The 22654-nt window shown below is 38.6% G+C and overlaps 1 protein-coding gene across 4 annotated transcripts in view; it reads right to left on the bottom strand.

Annotated features, from left to right (window-relative positions):
• The window catches only part of FAM13A (family with sequence similarity 13 member A), a 338407-nt gene that overhangs the window by 296372 nt on the left and 19381 nt on the right, over window positions 1-22654 (bottom strand). For 3 of the 4 annotated variants that reach the window (XM_040237862.1, XM_040237866.1, XM_040237864.1), the window contains exons 1-2: window positions 20176-20408; window positions 6826-7015 (exon numbers count right to left, since the gene is read on the bottom strand). In XM_040237862.1, coding sequence (XP_040093796.1) covers window positions 6826-7015; window positions 20176-20202 — 217 coding nt within the window. In that variant the 5' untranslated portion in view covers window positions 20203-20408. Of the gene's footprint in view, window positions 1-6825; window positions 7016-20175; window positions 20409-22654 lie in introns of those variants that run through there. The other variant, XM_040237865.1, reaches the window with a different exon arrangement.

The raw sequence follows: 22654 nt of genomic DNA, 5'->3' as shown, positions 1-22654 counted from the left end.
AAGGTAGGCAGGTGAAAATATGAAGTGTTTAAGTCAAAGAGTCATGGGTTAATAAAATGGAAGAAATGGAAAGTATAGGGTAATGCATGTCAAGACAAAGGGCAAAGACTTTATCATAATTTATCAATGGAGCATTAAATGTGTGTTTGACTGTGGGAGACAACATAAACAAGGTTGAAAGAAGACCTAGCTAGCTAAGTAGAGAATGCAGAGGGCAGAGAGCTTGCCTTAGGGTGACTACAGTCTATGTAAGGCAGTAAGACAGAGACTATGGTGGGAAGGGAGTGGAAAGGAAAGAATAAAGGTGATTTGGGAACTTGGTACATACAAAGAAAACAGAGAAGTGGGGAAGGCTGAAAAGTAACTTTAATATTTGAAAACTAGGGATTCAGGAAAAGGTACTGTAAAGAATGAGGTTGGGGGGTGGGGTTGTGGTGGAAGGGTGGCAGCTGGTTTGAGGTAGAGGACAATGATTTCCAGCTCAGTGTGCTGGGTTCAAGGAGACAAAGTACCATGAAAGCAAGTGAGTCAGATGGTGGAGGAATGCTGGATGTGTGAGAAACAATCTAAGAAAAGAGTAACCCATGCACTCAACTCGCCACTCTCTTTTTGAGAGTCCAGTGGTGAATTTCAGCCAACAACCTAAGCACCGAAGCCTGTCTGAATTACTTAGACGGCAGGTGTCTGTGCCTATCAGCCTTGGTGTCTCTCTTTCCTCTAACTGTATTTCTCTTTCTAAAGAAAAAGAGAGCTAATTTCATTTTGCTTTGTAATTTGATAAGACATTTATGAATCCTTTAATTCAGCAAAGTGCCCTGCAGTATGTTAGGTACTAAAACAAAAAACCAACTCTGAGAAGAAAACTTCAAATACCACCAGGATCCTTATGGAATTTGTCATCTGGTAAGATGTTTTTTGTACTTCTACATATACACATATTATTGGATTATGAAGAACACAAGTATCAAAAATTGATACAAATTTTAGCTCAATTTTGACAAAAATTTGTGGAACTAGAGATGATATTTAAAATATTTCACAATTGGTATGGCTAGGCCACCATGTAATAGAGGAGACACCAGGCAGTTTGTGAGCTAGGCAGCTTCTTGACAGGCCCTAGTGACTGACCCTCACCTCTTAGTATCCATGCTGTGTGGAATCCCCTCTCCTCCTCGAGTGTGGTCTGGACCTAGTGATTAGCTTCTGAACAAGAGAAAGTGAGGAGGTTGCAACCTCACTTCTGAGATTAGGTTATAAGACTGTGATGTCTGCATTGCTTGCTTGCGTTCTCTCTCTGACTGTTCTTGTTTGCTCACTATGATGAATCAGCTGTTATTTTGTGAGCTCCCTTACGAAAAGGTCCACGTGGCAAGGAACTGAGGGCAGTTTCTGGACAACAGTCAGTGAGTAACCCAGACCCTCAGGTCAACAGGCCACAAGGAAGCGGATCCTGCCAACAGCGACATGAATGAGCTTGGAAGTGAACTTTTACCCAGTCAAGTCCTGATATGAATGGTAACCTCAGCCAACACCATCACTGCAGCCTTAAAAGAGACCCTAAAACAGAAGACATAACTAAGCTGTGTCCGAATTTCTAACCCATAGGAACTGTGGGATAATAAACAGTTTTAAGCTACTATGTTTTTGGTTCATCTGTTTTGCACCAACAGATAACTCATGTGATATGCCATTTGCTTTAATACTGCAGAGTATCAGTTACTACAGGGAGACTTCAGGTTAGTCATTTTTAAAGTTTTCAAAGTCTGTTTCCTCTACAAAGCTTCATTTATAACTTCAGAAACATATTCTGGCATCAAGCAGGTAGCGCCCAAAAAAAGAGAATCCCATTCCTGGTCAAGGCCCAAATTCTGAAGATACATAACTTGACAATATAGTCCTCTATCTACCCAGCTCGAGAGCCTGCTTTTGGCCCAGCAAATGCCCCTGGATCTGATTTCACAGTAATTTTCTAGCTTTGACCTGAGGTTCCCTCTTCCAACAAGGTTTTTTGACCCTTCCCTGAAATAAATGTACTTTCAGTTATTAAAAAATAACTAGCCAGCTCCAAGAACTGGCTTTAGTCTTAAATATTCCTGATCCCTGTGGACCTTAATAAAGGAAAGAGAAGCTACAAATAGAAGTCATCAAAGTCAATGCTTCCCAACCATTTTTTCTGCCCTGATTCCACTTATTTGCAGAACTCTCCCCTCAGGAACTTTTCTCACCCAAACAACTCGAACGACTCTTAGTGCCTTTTCAGTCAGGACACGGCTATTTTACTCTGGCAAAAAGGATCCATATAGTTTTTTAAAGTCCCTTATGAACTTATATACTATACCCATATGAAACTTCCAGACTATATAGTCTCTAATGTTTCCTATTATAAATTTTTAGGAAATGATTACTACAGAAACATTCAGAGGGAGGAGATGTTTAGAAAGCTTTATGGAGTTACTCTCGTACATTTGAGATTCTGTCACATTTGATGTCATGAGATGTAGATTAATCATAATGAAACATCAATTTAATGGCTTAGCAATGCCAAAAAATAACGTATACAGCACTGACAGCTACAACTGAAGTATTTATTTAAAAATCTAATGAATACATGTATGATCGTATGAATCCATCAACAGAAACTGAACATGCCAGAAATCAGAATTTTTCTTATTAGCACACTGGCCTAGACAGTCATATGACAATATGTATGCATATTCTGACATCTGGTGGTAAGTAGAGAATCCTACACTATTTAAATATCCCACAGCATCTTCATGTTAAAGTAGAAGCAATCTAGTAACACAGTAAACAAGATTAGTTACTTTAAAATAACTAATCAGTATAAACATGATATGACTCATAACTTACAAGATTTTCCTTTGAATGGAAAAATACATGTAAATTTTGTGGGTTTTTTTTTAATATAAAAACCCAAAGTCTATTTTTGTTGTTCGGTTGCTCAGTTGTATCTGACTCTTTGCGACCCCATAGACTGCAGCACGCCAGGCTTCCCTGTCCTTCACTATCTCCAGAAGTTTGCTCAAACTCATATCCACTGAGTCGCTGATGCCATCCAGCCATCTCATCCTCTGTTGCCCACTTCTCTTGCCCTCAATCTTTCCCAACATCAGGGTCTTTTCCAATGAGTGGCCTCTTTGCATTAGGTAGCCAAATAAAAGTCTATTTAAAAGGTCTTAATAGAGTGCCTGATAAACACTTTCTGTTCTAAAATTCCTTGATAATAGTAAAAGGTTTCCCTTACAGCAAGTTGTTACGATATCTACATTTACATTAAACAACAAAGTATGACCATAATATCTAAACACAGTTAATTATACAACCAATCATCCCTAATCCCATATCTGACAGAGTGCCTACTGTCTCACAGGTGCATAATAAATACTTGTTAAAGAAAACCAACTGAAGTGTCTTGCCCTCAAACTCCATTTTGTTTTTGTTGTTTAGTCACTAAGTCATGTCCGATGCTTTTGTGACCCCATGGACTGTAGCCCACCAGGCTCCTCTATCGGTGGGATTTCCCAGGCAAGAATACTGGAGTGGGTTGTCATTTCCTTCTCCAGAAGATCTTCTTGACCCAAGGACTGAACCCAAGTCTCCTGCATTGGCAGATGGAATTCTTAACCACTGAGCCACCAGGGAAGCTCCTCAAACTCCATACCACGCTTCAAACTTACACGGGCCCTGTGGTTTATTAACGTAATAGTTTCAAATACAGAAGGCGGCTTCTGGTTGTCTACAGTGTAATTAACTACATAGCTTTTCAAAATACAGGGCAGGTGCCTGTCAAGACTCTGATTCAGTAGATCCGAGGTACTGTCAATGAATGTGTATTTTGAACACATATTCTTAAGCAGGGTATTCTTAACCCTGGCTAAGAATGATTGACTGAAGGACTTCCCCGTGGTCCAGTAGTTAAGACTCTGTGTTTACAGTGCAGGGGCCATGTGTTTGATAGCTTACTGAGCCCACTAAAACATTTAGTTTTTTATTACCTGAATACACCCTATTAAAGTACAATGAAGGGTACACTAAGGAGAAATAGAAGAACGCAATCTCTAATTCAAAATTTGCCCAGATTTTCATACACTGATGGTGTGAATGTAAACTAGCTCAACTCCTAAGATTATTAGTGCATGTATCTTTTGATCCATAAGCCTGCTTTCAGAAGGTTAGTCTATAGGCACATCACAGTGCTCGATACATGTTAAAGGTTGGTCACTGAATCATTGTCTGCAAACATCAAAAGACTGGAATAATTCAGTGTTGATCAGGATGTGACTAGTTAACACAGTGACACATATATACATAAAGTGTAACAGCATGCAGAGGAATAAAGAATTAAATGAGGAAAGCTCTTTATGCAAAATGCAACAGTTTTCAAAATATACCGTTGAGTGATTTTTTTTTAAAGAAGATTCATAAACAGTGTGCATGATGTGCTAATGTTAAAAAGGAAAAAGAAAATACACAAATTTGCTTATATATTCAAATATCTTTGCAAGAACATAGCAAAAAATAGTTTAGTAGTATTGTTTTGGGGAGGGCAAGATGAATGATCAGGGGACAGGGTTTGGAGGGAGAGACTTTTCACTGTATACCTTTCTGAATTTCAAACCACATAAATTTAGTAGTTATTCAATATTGTTTTAAAAGATTAAAAATAAAAATGATTTCACATAAAGTGTTAATCGCTCAGTTGTGTCCAACTCTTTGTGACCCCATGGACTGTAGCCAGTCAGGCTTCTCTGTTCATAGAATTCTCTAGGCAAGAATACTGTTGTGGGATGACATTCCATTCTCCAGGGGATCTTCCTGACCCAGAGGTCAAACCCCGGTCTCCCCCATTGCAGGCAGATTATTTACGGTCTGAGCCACCAGGGAAGCCCAATCTTACATAAGAGTGACCTCAAAAGGCTATTACTTAATCATTGTTGGGTAAAAGGTCAGAATATTGGTGATGCCATAATGAAAATATTATCTTAGCTGGTCACAGTTTGGCATCCAAATGAGTAATACCAAACAATCCTATTTAAGATATTAAATGAATTATCTAGTGATCGTCTTGTATCTAAGTCAGAGGTTACAGTTTTACTCAATAGTGAATGTGTAACTAGGTCCTGTCAAACCTCTAACACTATAACACCTGCCTTCAAGATTTTGTAGGCTAAGGGCCCATCTTCCTGCCATACTGCATATAGCACCGTTGTGTTTAACCTGCTTCAAGTGTTTGAACAAACCCAGAACTGTTCTCTAAGAATCTCACCCTCCTGAAGCTATCTTCCTCCCCAAACACTAACTCCTAGGAGGTAAGAATGCAGTGAATCCCTGGCTCTTCAGTTTTCAAAGCGAAATACTATATTTTCCCATCTACATACCAAATAACCTGAGCAAACGGCTGTTTTTCAATTAACACAAAACACCTTCTGAGGCCTGAACTGTCTGCCATTCAGTCCCTGTCACAGCACATACATGTTCCTACAGAGGAAAGGCGGAACATTTCCCTGCAGCCTCCTCCTCAGCAGGGGCAACTGACTTGGAATCATGCCAAGAGTCAGCGGACGCAAACTGCGCAAAGTACAGAATATCTTCCAACTCTCAAGTTTTATCTTTAAAAATGTCCACAAGTTTCATATTCTACTCTGCAAAGAGTTTTGTTTTAGTATAGAAATGTTTGTTTCAGCATAGAAAATGAAGATTACAAAGCTCTTCCCTCAGAACAGCTTCTTTCCAAATCTCTTACAGTTTATTGATATTTATTATAGTTTGGAGTTCTCCCATCACCCTGCCCTCATTTGATAAGCATCATTCTCTCAAACTCTTGAGGGTCTCTTGGAGAGCAAGGAGGTCAAACCAGTCAATCCTAAAGGAAATCAACCCTGAATATTCACTGAAGGACTGATGCTGAAGCTGAAGCTCCAGTACTCTGGCCACCTGATGTGAAGAACTGACTCACTGGAACAGACCCTGATGCTGGGAAAGATTGAAGGCAGGAGGAGAAGGGGGCGACAGAGGATGAGATGGTTGGATGGCATCACCGACTCGATGGACATGAGTTTGAATAAACTGTGGGAAACAGGCAGGAAGGGAACCCTAGTGTGCTACAGTCCATGGGGTCACAAAAATTCAGACAGGACTGAGCGACTAAACAACAACAACATTCTCTCAAGTCATCCAGGTTTTTAAGTCCTATTTTAAATAAAATAATTTAAAAAGCTGTAAAACATACTTGCTCTCACTAACAAAGAGAAGATATGGTTTTCTTTTTTTCATTCAATGTTCGATGGCAGTCTGCAATTATTTTACACAATTTTATCATTCCAAAAGTTAATGCCCTCTCCCAACACCACAGTAGGTTATACACAATACTTTCTTTTGCTATTTCTGCTGAGTTTTGAAAGCAATCAGCATATTCAATAAGTTCATGACTGACCTCAAACTGAAAGAGGTACTCAAAAGTATTCTGTTCCATTAAAAAGTATTGACTCTCAGAGGGAATGAGTCAAAGAGAATTCAGCATTAATATTAAAACAGCGTCTTTTACTACTTTACACTAGGAATCATGCCAAACTAGAAACCTCAATAACTAAAGTGATTTCTCCATGGTAAGCTGAATGAAGTATTTTCCAAATAATGTTAAACAGTCCAAATGCTCTTCACATCCTTTTATAAGGGCAGGCTATATTATGCCGTAGTTCAATATTCTGATTAAGGTGTTTTAGGGAAGATTCTAGTAATGCACAATGAATTGACACTGAAACATTCTTTTGTAGAAACAGCAGAGTTACACAACACGACTGGACTTACCGTGCATGGTCAGGTACTCCACTATGCTCCCCACGATTGCTGGAACACCGTTCTCGGTCAGCCCCTGCCGGTGGAGGTCCTGGAGACTGACTCCGAACAGCTTGGTGTAGGTGGGACTCCTCTGCGCGTGTAGTGGCACCGCCACCATCCTTTTCATGTCTTCTTTCAGCCGCACCGCCGTTTTACTTTGCTTAAAATAGCGTGAGAAAAAAGAGCAGTCAGTTATATTTACCACAGGAGGCTGCATGCTTGCTACACAATCACCTGGGCTGAAGGCTAAGTACTGGAGGCTGCAGAGGAGTGGTCTTCACTTATTTTTATGTCAGCTCAAACCTAAATCCCTAACAACTCGCAAATGCTGCTCAGTGTTAGGAATGGCATACACGGATATAATGATTAAAAGAAATGAAAGATAATGAGAAACCTAAAGCCACAACTTAACCGTAACTAAGAGAGGGAGCAATACACTGCAGTATCTAAGACAGATTACTACAGTAACCGGGGGTGTGACTCACAAGTACCTGGTTAACAGGAAAATAAAACATTTGTCAGAACACTGAAATCCCATGCAGATCCTGTAATAGTAAGATGCTACCGAAAATGAAGATTTATCTAGACGTTAGCTTAAGGTAGCTTTAATTTGAAGGACTAGAAATATAAATATGTAGAAGGAACACTTGTTTCTCTGATTTGATTATATCTGAATATCTCACTGATATATTGGCACATAAAATCAACTAATTCTCTTTGACATTCAATGCTATAATCTCTGAAATAGCAAAGTTTCAGGTAATCACAACTTAAGCAATTTCAACAAGACTGTACATGTTATAAATAAAAATGCAATTTACAGTTTATTCACGTTATCACAGTGAAAACCTCATATAGGTTTGTTTCTTCCTTGTTATAGAAAAATTGTCCCCAAGGAAGTAATTTAAAAGATAAATTTTAATATGGTTTAACATAACTGAGGGTTGTTTTTAATAAAGCATGTGTCCTATGTAAATGTATGGATCTGTGACTCTAAACACTAAAAAGACGGCAAAAAGCAAAAAATTTTATTTGAGGACAGGGGAAGCAGATTAGGGGAAATATACCCTTTTGAGAATGAATGAAACTAACCGAAGTGTCGATACTGTATGTGCAGGTTCACGTAGATCTTACAATCTAAAAAGAGAAACACTATCTCCATCATAGAGATGAGGAAACAAAGATCAAAGAGTTAAGAAGTGATTTGGTAAACATCATGGAGCCACTCCAGTACTCTTGCCTGGAAAATCCCATGGACAGAGGAGCCTGGTAGGCTGCAGTCCATGGGGTCGCTAAGAGTTGGACGCGACTGAGCAACTTCACTTTCACTTTTCACTTTCATGCACTGGAGAAGGAAATGGCAACCCACTCCAGTGTTCTTGCCTGGAGAATCCCGAGGACGGCAGAGCCTGGTGGGCTGCCGTCTATGGGGTCGCACAGAGTCGGACACGACTGAAGTGACGCAGCAGCAGCAGCAGCAGCATGGAGCTGGTAAGAGTTTCACCCTACTCCATGTTCTTCTTCTTAAAGTTATATCAACATTAAAGTAGTTTGTATATAATTACAGTCACAAACTATGACAACGACTACATGTGACACATGACAGCTATACCCAGAAAATTCTACAATTGTGATTTTTAGTAGGATCTCTGTAGTTTCATTTTGATTTTGAATCTTACAGTCTACAGAATCACACCCACTTTCATGGACATCTCTTAATAGGTCATATTTGAAAGCCAGATTTCCCTAGTAAAATTCAGCAAATGTATAAAGTTATAAACGAGCTTGAGCAAACTCCAGGAGATAGTAAAGGACTGAGAAGCCTGGCATGCTGCCGTTCACGGGGTCGCAAAAAGTCAAACACTACTGAGCGACTGAACAACAATAAAGTTGTAACATAGATTTAGTATCTATTAATATTCTAAATAAGGCACAGTGTTAGCTACTACAGAGTAGTATGGGCAAGAACTGTCACTTCTGTTACCAAGGAAGTTATTAAGTCAAATCTGTAACCACTACTATTTTGGTGTGAGTTTAAAAACCTGTAAGTATCTTTCAAAAGAATACTTTCAAAATTTTCAAATGGAAAATTTCAGTCAACCTGGTCTATCTGGTGAGTAAGCAGCCAAAAACTAACCTATAATAATGAAACTTTGAAAGCAGTCTTAAATGTAGCATCAGAAACAGCTGACAAAGAGATCAGATTATACAAAGTTTATCATTTTCTTACAGACATAACACAGCATACTGGTTTAGAGCATGGACTGTGGAACCAGACTCTGTTTTGAATCCCATTCCAATATCATTAGCTGTGCAAACCTGGACAAGACACTTACACTCAGATTCCCCATCTATGAATTGGGGATACCAGGAGTTCCTGGCGTATAGCAATAAATGAGGTTGGAAGAAGCTCATATATATGTAAGAATGAGAAGTGTGTCTGACACACTTAGTAAGTACCAATTGTTACAATCATCATTATCATCCTTCTTCCAGGAAATTACTCTGATTTCTTCTCAAAACAATTCAGAGATCCTTAACCACTTCTGTACTCAAATGTTTGTGTGAACTAAAGACTGAGGTTGAAAAAGGAACCATGGTCAAGGCTTGTGGTTGGTAGATAGTCTAATGATCTAATTATTCTCCAAGCATCTCAATTTCTTAAAATATACAGGTATGACTTTTGAAAGATAAAGACAAAATCATTTTGCACATTAGTATCAAAATTTATAAAATTTTTATTAGAAATTCAAAGTTTTCTTAGAAATCCTGTCTATATGTTTAAAACCTAAATTAACATTCTTTCTGCTAACAGTCCTGTTCTTTATTCTGTCTTTTACTCAGTACAGTCAGTATGTTGCGTCTATTAACAGATAGTGTAAATAGGCAATCTTGGCATTACGGCTCAATATTTTCAAGGATGAGACATATAATTAACCTCACACATTTTGAACTGATTACAAATTAAGCTGTTTACTCAATATAGATCCCTACTACATAGCAAGTTTATATATAATCAAAGCAATAAAGGAACACTTGATTCATCATTTTTAATTGGTTATTTTAGGTTAATACTTTTAAAAAGATAAATGCTGTTTTAAAGAAAACACTATGAAACAAAACAGCTATATTTTCAGAGACATACAAAGCAGATTAAGCAGAAAAGTAAATCAACAGAAGACAGAGAAGCTCTAAAGTCCAATTTGTGTCTTATTGCTGCTAAAGGCAAAGATGGGCCGGGAAACATCGCAGACATCACACCAGCTCTAGGAGGAGTCTGGGAAGGATCAGGAGGCGCCCAGGACTGGACGTTCTTTAAAATCTCCTACAAATATGTATTACTTTAAAGATAGAGCACACTCTGGGAGCTTGAACAGGGCTCAACTGCGTAGAGGAAAAAGGTACAGAAAATATCTACAGGCATCCCAAGAGGCAGTTATCAGGAAGCACCAGGAAAATTCACTGCCTAATAGTCAGTTCATGACCTCGGAGGGCAAGTTTATGAAGAAAAGTCAGTACAGCTCTCCTGACCAGGTGAGCTTCTGAGAGAAGGTGGAGCAATGGGCAAACAGAAGGCCCACATTCAAGAAAACAGTCCTTTGGTAACAATACAGGAGGGAGTCTCACTGTTGAAAACTTGAAAAGCTGCCTTGGCCTCTCATCACTACACCCCACAGGACCCTCTTCATACTGAAGTACAAAAATCCATCTCATTGAAATGTGAGTAAGGAAAAAGGAACATAGCAACTAAACTGACAGTATTTTTTTTTTTTGACAGTATTTTTTAAAAGAATAAAGGAACGTCGCAATTTTCTTGAAATAACTCATTAGAAAAATGTTGCCAAGAAACAAGTAATAGCTGTAATCTAACAAAATAACCAAAGTTAATACGGATACCAAAAAGCACATGTAACAAAGACAAAGAAACTATTTCATTAAAATGAAAAACTTTTGTACCTTAAAGATACTATCAGCAGAGTGAAAAGACAATCCACAGAACAGGAAAAAGTATTAGCAATTCATATATCTGATACAAGTTTAATATCCAAAATATGTTTAGGAACATATACAGCTCAACACAACAAAACCCATTTCAAAAATGAATAAACACTTCTCCAAAAATGATAGACAAGTGGCTAATAAGCACAAAAAATGCTCGATTTCACTACTCACTAACCATATGCAAATCAGAGCCACAATTAGATACACTTCACACCCATCAAGATGAAAAGTGAAAGTGTTAGTCGCTCAGTCGGGTCTTTGCAACTCCATTCCTTCTCTTCTCCAGGAGACTCTCCTGACCCAGGGATTAAATCTGGGTCTCCTGCATTGTGGACAGATCCTTTACTGCCTGAACCACCACGCAGTCCCCCCATTAAGATAGTTACTATCCAAAAAATCAGAAAATAAAGAGCTGGGTTCAGTTCAGTTCAGTCACTCAGTCGTGTCCAACTCTGTGCAACCCCATGAACTGCAGCACACCAGGCCTCCCTGTCCATTGCCAACTCCCAGAGTCCACCCAAACCCATGTCCATTGAGTCAGTGATGCCATCCAACCATCTCATCCTCTGTCGTCCCCTTCTCCTCCTGCCCCCAATCCCTCCTAGAATCAGAGTCTTTTCAAAGGAGTCAGTTCTTCACATCAGGTGGCCAAAGTATTGGCGTTTCAGCTTCAACATTAGTCCTTCCAATGAACACCCAGGGCCGATCTCCTTCAGAATGGACTGGTTGGATCTCCTTGCAGTCCAAGGGACTCTCAAGTGTTTTCTCCAACACCACAGTTCAAAAGCATCAATTCTTTGGTGCTCAGCTTTCTTTATAGTCCAACTCTCACATCCATACATGACCACTGGAAAAACCATAGCCTTGACTAGACAGACCTTTGTTGGCAAAGTAATGTTTCTACTTTTTAATATGCTGTCTAGGTTGGTCATAACTTTCCTTCCAAGAAGTAAGCATCTTTTAATTTCATGGCTGCAATCACCATCTGCAGTGATTTCGGAGCCCAGAAAAATAAAGTCAGTCACTGTTTCCACTGTTTCCCCATCTATTTGCCATGAAGTGATGGGACCAGATGCCAAGATCTTCGTTTTCTGAATGTTGAGCTTTAAGCCAACTTTTTCACTCTCCTTTTTCACTGTCATCAAGAGGCTCTTTAGCTCTTCATTTTCTGCCATAAGGGTGGTGTCATCTGCATATCTGAGGTTCTTGATATTTCTCCGGCAATCCTGATTCCAGCCTGTGCTTCTTCCAGTCCAGCGTTTCTCATGATGTACTCTGCATATAGGTTAAATAAGCAGGGTGACAGTATACAGCCTTGACATACTCCTTTTCCCATTTGGAACCAGTCTGTTGTTCCATGTCCAGTTCTAACTGTTGCTTCCTGACCTGCATACAGGTTTGTCAAGAGGCAGGTCAGGTGGTCTGGTATTCCCATCTCTTTCAGAATTTTCCACAGTTTATTGTGATCCACACAGTCAAAGGCTTTGGCATAGGATGTAGAAAAATTGGAAGCCTTAATGCATTGCTGGTGATGATGTAAAATGATATAGCACTATGGCAAACAGAGGTTCCTCAAAAAGTTAAATATAGAATTACTGTATGATCCATCAATTACACTTTGAGTATATACCGTAAAATCAGGAACTAAAACAGGTACCTGTAGACTAATGTTCATAGTAGCATTATTCACAACAGTCAAAAAGTAAAGATTACCATTCAAAAGCTTATCAAAAGATGAATAAACAAAACATATATAAAGGCAGATGTAACTATACTATTTGTATACCTTGCTTTTGCTTATTTTGGAGGGCATTCCATATTAGCACATATATTTGCTAATACTATACTATAAAGACACTATAACTGACTTAACCAATCTTATTTACTGATGTTTAGGTTATTTAAGTTCTTGATATTACAAGTATTTCAGCAATAAGCAATCACACAAACATTTCTACATAATTGTACAGATACCTATAAGATAAATTCTTAGAGGCACAATTGCTAGATGGACAGGCTTATGAAGCTGTAATTTTTTTAATACTACCTCCAAGAGTTAAAAGAGGAGCTTCTTGCTACTAGATTATATGAAAGCAAAATAAATTTCCCTTTAACTTACTGTATAAATCATAAATTTTAATAAGTATTGCCACATTGCCCTACAAAAATGTTTTCATGGTTTACAGCTTGATTCATAGCATATGAGAGTGCCTGTTTCCCATTTTATAAACCACGAGTATTAAAAAATTTCATGAACTAACTATGAATGAGATTGAGCAATTTTCTTTGTGAATTTGCATTTATGTTTCTTGTTTGTGAGCCTCCTAGTCATAAGTTCTGCCTAATTTTAATTGGGTGGTTTTCTTTTTCCTACTGATTTGTAGGAATTTTTTTATATTAAAATAATTAATCTTGTTTTAGTCATGTGTGTTTTAAATATCTGTTCTAGAAGGCAATGGCACCCCACTCCAGTACTCTTGCCTGGAAAATCCCATGGGCGGAGGAGCCTGGTAGGCTGCAGTCCATGGGGTCGCGAAGAGTCGGACATGACTGAGCGACTTTCCTTTCACTTTCATGCACTGGAGAAGGAGATGGCAACCCACTCCAATGTTCTTGCCTGGAGAATCCCAAGGACGGGGGAACCTGGTGGGCTGCCGTCTATGGGGTCACACAGAGTTGGACACGACTGAAGCGACTTAGCAGCAGCATTTTCCTTCTGGCATTTAACTTATGATATTTGTGTTGCACAGACATTTTGGTTATTTGGCAGAAAATTTAACCCATCTTTTTCTTCAGGGCTGGGTTTCCTTTGAAACACATTCCTTGATCCAAAATTAATCTTTAAATTCACATGTGTTATTCTAGTATTTTTATGACTTTACTTTGATATTTATATCTTTGATCCATCTCTAGCTGAAAGAGGAAGAAATACAGCAATTATCTTTCTTCAAGTAGCTAGTCATTATTAAACTGTTTTAATTCCTGTTATTTTAATATCTGATATGCTAAACCCCCCCAACTTAGTCTTAAAGGAGTAACTGTAATATTTTAGAATTGTCATAAAATAAAGTCATGTAGAATCTTTCCATAGAACACTCATTTTGAATGATAAATTTAAACAAAAATCTCCAAGCTGCCTGTTACCTATATGATAAATAAACTTATATTTAGTTATATGACACATAAACAATTACACTATGACTTGCCATACCACCGCTTCACCAACTATTGTCAATTCATCATTACAGAGAACAACTCAAATATGCCTTCTTATGATCTCTATTTCAGAAACTACTGGACACAAGCTTCTTCTCTGAAATTTAATTTCCCTAAGTCAGCTTTAAGATATGAAACAGAGTTAATCAAAGTTATCATTATAGTATAGTCTTCCCTACTTAACTGGCCTAATTCTTTCATGCTAGTTTGCACTTTCCACCACTGTAACTAAAATTTCCCCAAAATCTTCTGCACAAGTATAAACAAATTAAACCCGTCCACACAGCCAACCATTAAAAAAAAAAAAAAACCCTGAAATAACCTAGATACTACTGACTTTATCCACACTGAGTAGATACATTTATCTATCACTCTGCTATTGACCTATTTTGACTTCTGATTCTGAAGGGCAAAGATGAAAATTCTCCTTGCAACACAATTTAAATGTGAAGACAGAGACATCTTTGTTTGACTATTAATCTAGTCTTCTTCAGTACTTGGTTTATGGTTAAAAAAAAAAAACAAAATTAAATGTTTAATCCTATTTGAAATTTGATCTAAATCCAATAATATAAATAGTCCCTTCAGATTACAGAGTTCCTTTTGTATTATTTAAAACAGATAATGATAGTATTAAGGAAACCACCTTAAGGCAAGCAGATAGCCATGTAACAAAGATAATATTTTATGATGCTGTGCTGTTCACAATGTATTTTCACATTAGTGTTTGTTTGGTTTCTCACAACAATCCAGTTCAACTACTAATACCCCCTTGTGACAGATGGAAAGTGAGCGGTTAAACATCTTGCTCAGGGTCATGTTGGGCAAGCCAGGAAGTGGCTGAGCCAAGACTCAAAGCCATATCTCCAGCCTTTCAAATCTTGCCTCATTCCAATGCATGATGAGCTTCCCCAAACCACAGAACAGTAAGCCACCAAATGATGAGGTATATTAGTTGTTTCTGATGCAAGCAACTGAAATTCCAGCTTGAACTAGCTGAAATAATAATGACATTTACTAACACATTCAGCTACTACTAAGGCGTTGAGAGGAATGGAAGCCTAACTTGGTAGATGCAATGGCTTGTGAATGTCACCACTACTTGCCATTTACTGATCAATTAACTAAAAGCAGATCTTTAGGCTGCCTCCTCTTCGTATCTGCCAGCAGCACTTGGTGTACTTAATTCATTGTTTACATTCAGACTGCTACCCTAATCATGGACCATATGTCCTCTTTGTTTGGTTTGAGCAATTTAGGTTACGGCCAGGGAGACTTTTTGTTTACACATGTTCCAACTATCTTTGCATTTAGGCGGGAACATGTGACTAGTTCAAAGCAATGAATCATGAGAAAAATAATGAGTCGCTTCCAGAGTGAGACAGATAAAAAGCATGTGTGACTCCTCCATTTCTTTCCCTGATATAACTTAGGGGATACATGCTAATATGCTAAGATAATTAATAGATCACAGAATGGAGGAAGCCTACATACCAGAGCCACCAGATGGGAGAGAGATTCTGACAACTTGCATGAGACTCTGAGTAGTTTGATTTTCATGCCTCAAGCTACTGAGATTTCAAGGTTTATCTACTGGAACATGCAGTGCTAGTTACCTTGATCGAAGCAGATTACATGCCCACCTGAGGGAAAGCTATGCATTGACCAGACTGAACATCATCTGAGATGGAATGGATGTGTGGGATCTTCTGACTACATGTAACTTCACAGTAAGAATTCCTGAGATATTCAACTGGAGACTCAAACAGTTAGAAGTACAAAACATTTATAATTGTCCTGCTAATTCTTGTTAATAGAAAACTGTGCATTTACACAAAAAGACACCACCAAGAAGTCAGATGCCTTTGCAGATACACTCTCAGATTCCTGAAGATCTTCAAAAATAAAATATGCCCAGGGAACTGTAAAACCCAGGCCACGACTGATCTGTCCTGTGCAAATGTTTACTGAACAACTACTACTGCCCAGTCCTGAGCAAAAAGCAAGTAATGCAAATAAGACATGATCCCTTCTGTCCAAACTGCTGCCTACTGTGCTGTTGTGCTGTGCTTAGTTGCTCAGTTGTGTCCAGCTCTTTGAGACCCCATGGACTGTAGCCCACCAGGTTCCTCTGTTTGTGAGGATTCTCCAGGCAAGAATACTGGAATGGGTTGCTATGCCCACTTCCAGGGGATTTTCCCAACCCAGGGATCAAACGCAGGTCTCCCACATTGCAGGCAGATTCTTTACCATCTGAGCCACCAGGGTTGCCTACTAGATGACAGAAATTATGCTAAGAAGTTAAACAGATGGTCAAATAGTCCCCTAAATCTACTACCAAGGTAGCATACTGCTCAATAATGTCTGAGATCAGAGTATAGTAACATAACCAGTATTTAAACTCAGGTATGCCAGGCTCCAAACAAAGCCCATGCTTTTCAAAAATCTCAAAGCTTAAAAAAAATAAATTCATTATGGCATTTAAAAAACCTAAATGTAGTCTGCATGGGAGGAAATTGGTACCAAATAATCAGACTAGAAACTACCAAGAGGATATCTCTGATGGTCTTGAAACTCTGCTCTTACATAATATTTGTTTGCTGTATTATTTAGGAAGATTTGGTTCAGCTAAATTGAGAACAAGAGAAACTGTAAGGAGAACAGATAGAACTGAGTGTTGACAGTACATAAGGACATAGGCTAGCTTGGTAGACATATTCTACAAAGAAAAAGATGAAGATGATTAAAAAGAGATGAAAGAACCAAGTTAAGCACCTGACATTTATGAGACACCAAATATTTATGTCTTTACTAAGTCGCCCATTGATTTTACCCATTCTGGCCCCATGCGCTTTCTGCCTGAGATATGCACATAAAAATTCATAGCTGTGCAGTGGTGTCTTAGTAAGTTACAATTATACCTAGGCACACTTGCCCCTGATGACAGAGCAAGCTGTGCTGGCTCCAGATACACTCCATCTGCTGAGCCAGCTCACACTCAATACTGGTCTTCAAAAATGTAACATGATCAAAGAAGGTTGATATGGCCAAGAAGGCAAGAAAGACAGGAAAGATGAACATTATGTAACACAGGACTTGGGGAGAGTGGTCTTTGGGTCCCATTTAAACCCTTTCCAAGTAGGTAAACCTACCTCATCTTTCCCCCCTTACTTTGTGCGGTGTCTTGCTGCTGCTACTGCTAAGTCACTTCAGTCGTGTCCGACTCTGTGCGACCCCATAGACGGCAGCCCACCAGGCTCCCCCATCCCTGGGATTCTCCAGGCAAGAACATTGGAGTGGGTTGCCATTTCCTTCTCCAATGAATAAAGTGAAAAGTGAAAGGGAAGTCACTCAGTCCTGTCTGACTTTTCACAACCCCATGGACTGCAGCCTACCAGGCTCCTCCCTCCATGGGATTTTCCAGGCAAGAGTACTGGAGTGGGGTGCCATCGCCTTCTCCGTGTGTGGTGTCTTAGGTTGGTGCAATAAATCTACAAGAGTATCCCGATTTGGTCTGCGAGCCTTTTTGTACTGTGGCCTGTCTGCGCTATGTGTATGATAAGGTAGCTGATAGCACCAGACGGTGAAGCTACAGGAGTGGATGTGCCCACATTAGGGACAAAGGCTATAAAGCCCGGGATACCCCTCAAGTTGTAGCCAGCACCACCAAGAGCTGGGGCTAAGTCAGGACAGAATGATAGCTAGGGCCTGACAATACCAAGAGAACTGAGCCCCAAATTCACCAGTCACTGACTCGGTTCCTAAACTCACTCACACAGCAGAACAGTCAAGAGTATAAGAACCTACACATAGGCACTCAAGGTCCCCCCTTTATTCATCCATTAGAACATCCACTCCCTAGTCTCAGCCCACCTATCCTCAAAATGACCACATGGCATCTTGGACAGAACAGCTGGAAGGGCAGGGAATCTGAAAGACTCAGGATTCACCTGAGAAGGCCCGAGTCATCCAAAAGTGCATTAAAAACTAGAAGAAACTAAGATAATGCCAGTTGGCAAGTATAAGTTTCCTGTTCTGCCTGGGGGTGATTACTGAGGAAAAGTACGTACGTCCCAGTAAAGAATCAACCTCTTCTATGTAATTTAAGTCTGTGAGTCCAGTACAGTTTTACTAACAGCACTGGCAATTTGGGAAACAGAAGACATCAAAAGGAAATGAGGACGTGAAAGTCAACAGAACTAGGAATTTAAAATCTTTAAACCTCTCTTCCCACTTCAAGAATTCATGCACACACACCCATACACACACTTTACAAACATTTGGTACTCAATTATTTTGTCTGAAGAACAACTATCTTCAGTAACAGGATACTGAGCAGTTACTACACATATGTCTAAGTAGCAAAGTTCCAAACTATTGAGTTTATGAGCCCACATGCATTCATTTATATTTACTTGAAGTTCTCACTTTTCTGTCAGAAACATAAAGTGTTTTGATCTTCAACAGCCGTATTTCCAGAAATATTATGCTTCGAATCCTAAACACGTGCTTCCTCCTACAGTAAAATTAGGACACAGCACAATCAAAGACCAAGCTAAAGTTAAAGAGTAGGAATGATTAAGAATTATTTCTCCTGGGAGCAAATAATCTCTTAAATTGTACGATTTCTATATCAACCTTAAATGAAATTTTGTATATATTGGATATAAATTAAGGAAAAATATGGAACTTCATACATGGGTTACTCTGCATTTTAGTCAAGGTAGAGACCAATATATGCAGACTAAGAGCAAGTAGCAAAGATCCAATCAAACAATCAGATGTCTGCAAAAGTCAGGACTAATAAGTCGATCTGCTGCTTTACTCTACACATTTCCAGCTCTAAAGTCTTTCTTTCATAAAGCTGGAAAAATGCATACCTGTGCGGTCAAATATAAGCTCAGTATTTCCCACAAAGAAAAAGAGGAATCTTGAAGGAAACTCCTTGGAGTGATAAAAAGACTACCAGCTGCACACCTAGATGCTACAGGCATCCAAGCATCGGGTCTGAAAGGAAAACAGTTAGGAAGACAGGAACACAGGATGCTGAGAAGTTCTGAGCTGAAAACCAGGGAGTTATCCTACAGGTTTACTAAGAAAATTCAATCCGTGGGGCTAGTGCACCATCTGGTGGCCATTCTGGGCCTACGTGTCAAAAATTTCCCAGATGTTTCTAGATATTTTAGGATGCCACCAGATCCACAGTTCGTTCTGACACTTCACAGGATCTGATCAAAATGTGATGAAACATTAGAGAGCAGTTAAAGATGATAATACAGAGTAAGATATTTCTCATTTAGTAAACCTCCAGGACAAATAAAATGCCCCTTGGAATACAGTACCAATTTGAGATAGATGTATTTTCTGCATATTATTTTAAAAGATGTAATTACAGCACTCTATAATTTATGTAATTGTAGATATACTGGTTTATTGCAAAAGGTTACATGTAAGCACCAAGAGAATTGCTTTTTTTGAAAATTCATGAATTTCAGCCCTAGAAATACACACCTTTCTCCGTGGATTTTATTTATTACTGCTACTGTATTATAACCAGAAGTTTGTACGGTTGGTTAAGGATTTAAACATGTTTATCAACTTAGCTCTTTCACCATCACTTTTAGCAACCATGCTAAAACAAAACTTCTAGAATTACTAAATGAAAACCAAAATGTGAAATAAAAATTTGTTACATATATTCTTGGAAGCAAAAAATTTGATGGTTATTTTAATTCTTTTAATTTGCTCTCAATCTAGGTACAAGACATTTCCAATAACTACAATTTAACTCATACCTAACTCAGAACAGGAAAGTCTAAAACACTGGAGAGTGATTTACAGACAGTATGTAAGTTTACTTAACTGAGTAAACTCAGCACACATCTTCCTTCATGCGGAAAAGGAAACTGGACGATAATATGGAATACCACCCCGAATACTGCAGAATGTCCATGTGAATAGTTAGGAATTTAACTTAACAAATCTCCCCACACCTCCTAAGAAGGAAAAACAAAGTCACACAGACATCTCCTCCAAACCAGGAGGACAGAGGCCTCTCCTGGGCCCTGGCAGCGTCCACGGAGAGAGGCGGCCTGTACTCACACAGATGGCGAGAGCTCCAGCCCCCATCTCGCCTGGCAGATCTGACGAAGACTGGATGAAACGATCAAAACAGCAGCAAAACACTAAAATTCCATTTGGTCGATATGCTCTGAAGTAAAACACAGCTCCAGGTCCAGAGGCCCCACGGAGAGCCCAGGGCAGCTCCTAACATTTTCGGAAGTGTGGGTTTGCTTCTGATTTGGCTAAACCCACATGGCTGGGAGGACTGCCTGGAGTTGAAATCTGATCCACAGCTTCTAGGACTGGTGAGCTGCCGGAGTCACGTGACCTGGGTCTTAAGTCGCTGACATCTTTTCCTTAAACCTGACTAGTTAGATGCCCCACACAGGCTTCTTCGGTTCAGAAAACACCAATTACCTTAACAGGTGGTGTTCACTCATTAACAGATTTAACTAAGTGCAGAAAGCAAGGCGCATTTGCTTCCATCGATACTCATCTCTTAGAAAAATTCACCTATTTACACTCAGGTTTAAATCTGAAGGCATATTCCTCACTTTTCTAAGGCAGAATCAGTTTATAAAAATTTTCTTCCTTCCACCTTTATTCTGTCAGCATTGTTCCAAATGAGAATGCTCTATTTAACTGTTACATACTGCTTCTAATTTTTTTTTTAAATTACTGCCTTTCTGTCAAATCTTTTAAACTGGCACATTTAAGAAAATGGTAACAAATATTAAATGGGAAGTTTCACCTGACCCAACTTTAAAAGACTTTAATTGCCCCCAACTACAAAACATATTAATATTTACTTTTAAGGGGAGGAGGTGGGAGGAAAAGGGAAAAATGAAATCAGATCCCATTACAATTCTTTTCTCCAAATATAGTATTGTTTAACAGCAGCCAACCAAGAGTACCTGCAGAGGAGCCAAGATAGCAAATCGTATTAAGCAATCCATAAGACTTGACCAACTATGTTTTATTTCCATAGGTGCACAGGTAACCCTGCACAGATTCTACTTTCACAAGGCAGAGCAACACAGTCCCAAGGCCATACAAGGGAATGGCGGTGGGACAATGGACAGAATCCTCTCTATTACAAAGAATACATTTTTTTTTCACTTCTACATTAATCTAGATTTTAATCACTCTGCTTCCTGTTCAACCATTAGAAAAGTAGGTTGATTACTAAAGAAAATCGTAACATAAACTTTAACACAAAATTTGTCTTCTTTTCTGATTATATAAATATGGCTGGTCCATGGTGAAAAATAAAAAAATTAGGTCATCTCAAGGCCCATCATCCAATGTCACCCAATCAATATGCATCACCTATACCAGGCCAGGCGCTATATACCTTACCGACAATGTATGTACCTTTTCTCCTAGGTCATCCAACGGTGGGAGGGAGGAGTAAGTAAAGAAACCTTTGATTAATAAATGATTAATAAATTTATTAATAAATTCATAATTGCTAATGAAGCCAAGATGTAGCAGAAGAATAACAGAGGACACCCAGGATTTAACATTTACTTCCAGGATCTTTTCTATGCTTCTTAAAAAATGTAACTTAAATACAATTTCTGATCATTTTAAATCCTAACATTTTTACTTAACATCTCATCAGATCCCATATTGTTAGCGCTATAAACTATTTTAATCATGCATAATACTACATTCTGTATATATAACCATTCAGTCACTTTCCCTAAAATGTTTTTAGACATTTATATGGTTTCCAATTTTATGTATGTATGATTTTAAATAATGCTTTGTTCTCAGTCTGATTTTTTCTTTCTGGTAAAGACTCCTGAAAATGAAGTTTCTGGATCACAGAGAATATGAACAAGGCTCCTGACACACACTGGCTCTGGCAGTTTATATTCTTCAACTTACCCTATCCAAGATCTGAATATTTTGTGAAGTATTTCCTAATTTAGTGAAAATGATTTCTCATTTTCAAACTTACATTTCTATCATAACATTAAAGATATGAAAAATCCTTATCAGTCATTTGTACTTCTTATTCTGTGAACTCTCTTTGATCTATTTTGTTTACCAAATGGAGCCTTTTCCATTGTAGTCTCTTTTATAGGGTCATTGTAAAGATCAATGATATAATCCATAAAAAGCACTTATTTTTATTACCATTTGCCCGGTTCTATGCTATGCTAACAATTTTGGATGCTTATCATATGGTTTGACTATATATATCTACTTGGAATTATTTCAAAGTATGGTAAAAGATGAGGATCTAAATTGATGTTTTATTTTCATATAACTACTATGGTCCAGATTGGTAACTCTCTCCAATATATAATCTCTCTTCCTGATAATATTGGAGCTCGCTCTTCTCCTGAGTTGTGGCTGAGCCCACAGTTACCCAGCTGGAGACTACATTTCCTAACCATTCACACAGGTAGACAGGGCCAAGTGATCAGATCTGCATTAACAGAATGTGTACGAATAGAATATGCGCACCTCCCGTGTCCTGTGCTTAATAGGAAATCCCTTGCTTCAC

Source organism: Oryx dammah, unplaced genomic scaffold (genome assembly GCF_014754425.2).
Source record: "Oryx dammah isolate SB20612 unplaced genomic scaffold, SCBI_Odam_1.1 HiC_scaffold_3, whole genome shotgun sequence".
NCBI lineage: Eukaryota > Metazoa > Chordata > Mammalia > Artiodactyla > Bovidae > Oryx > Oryx dammah.
This window is presented reverse-complemented; position numbering and strand designations above follow the sequence as displayed.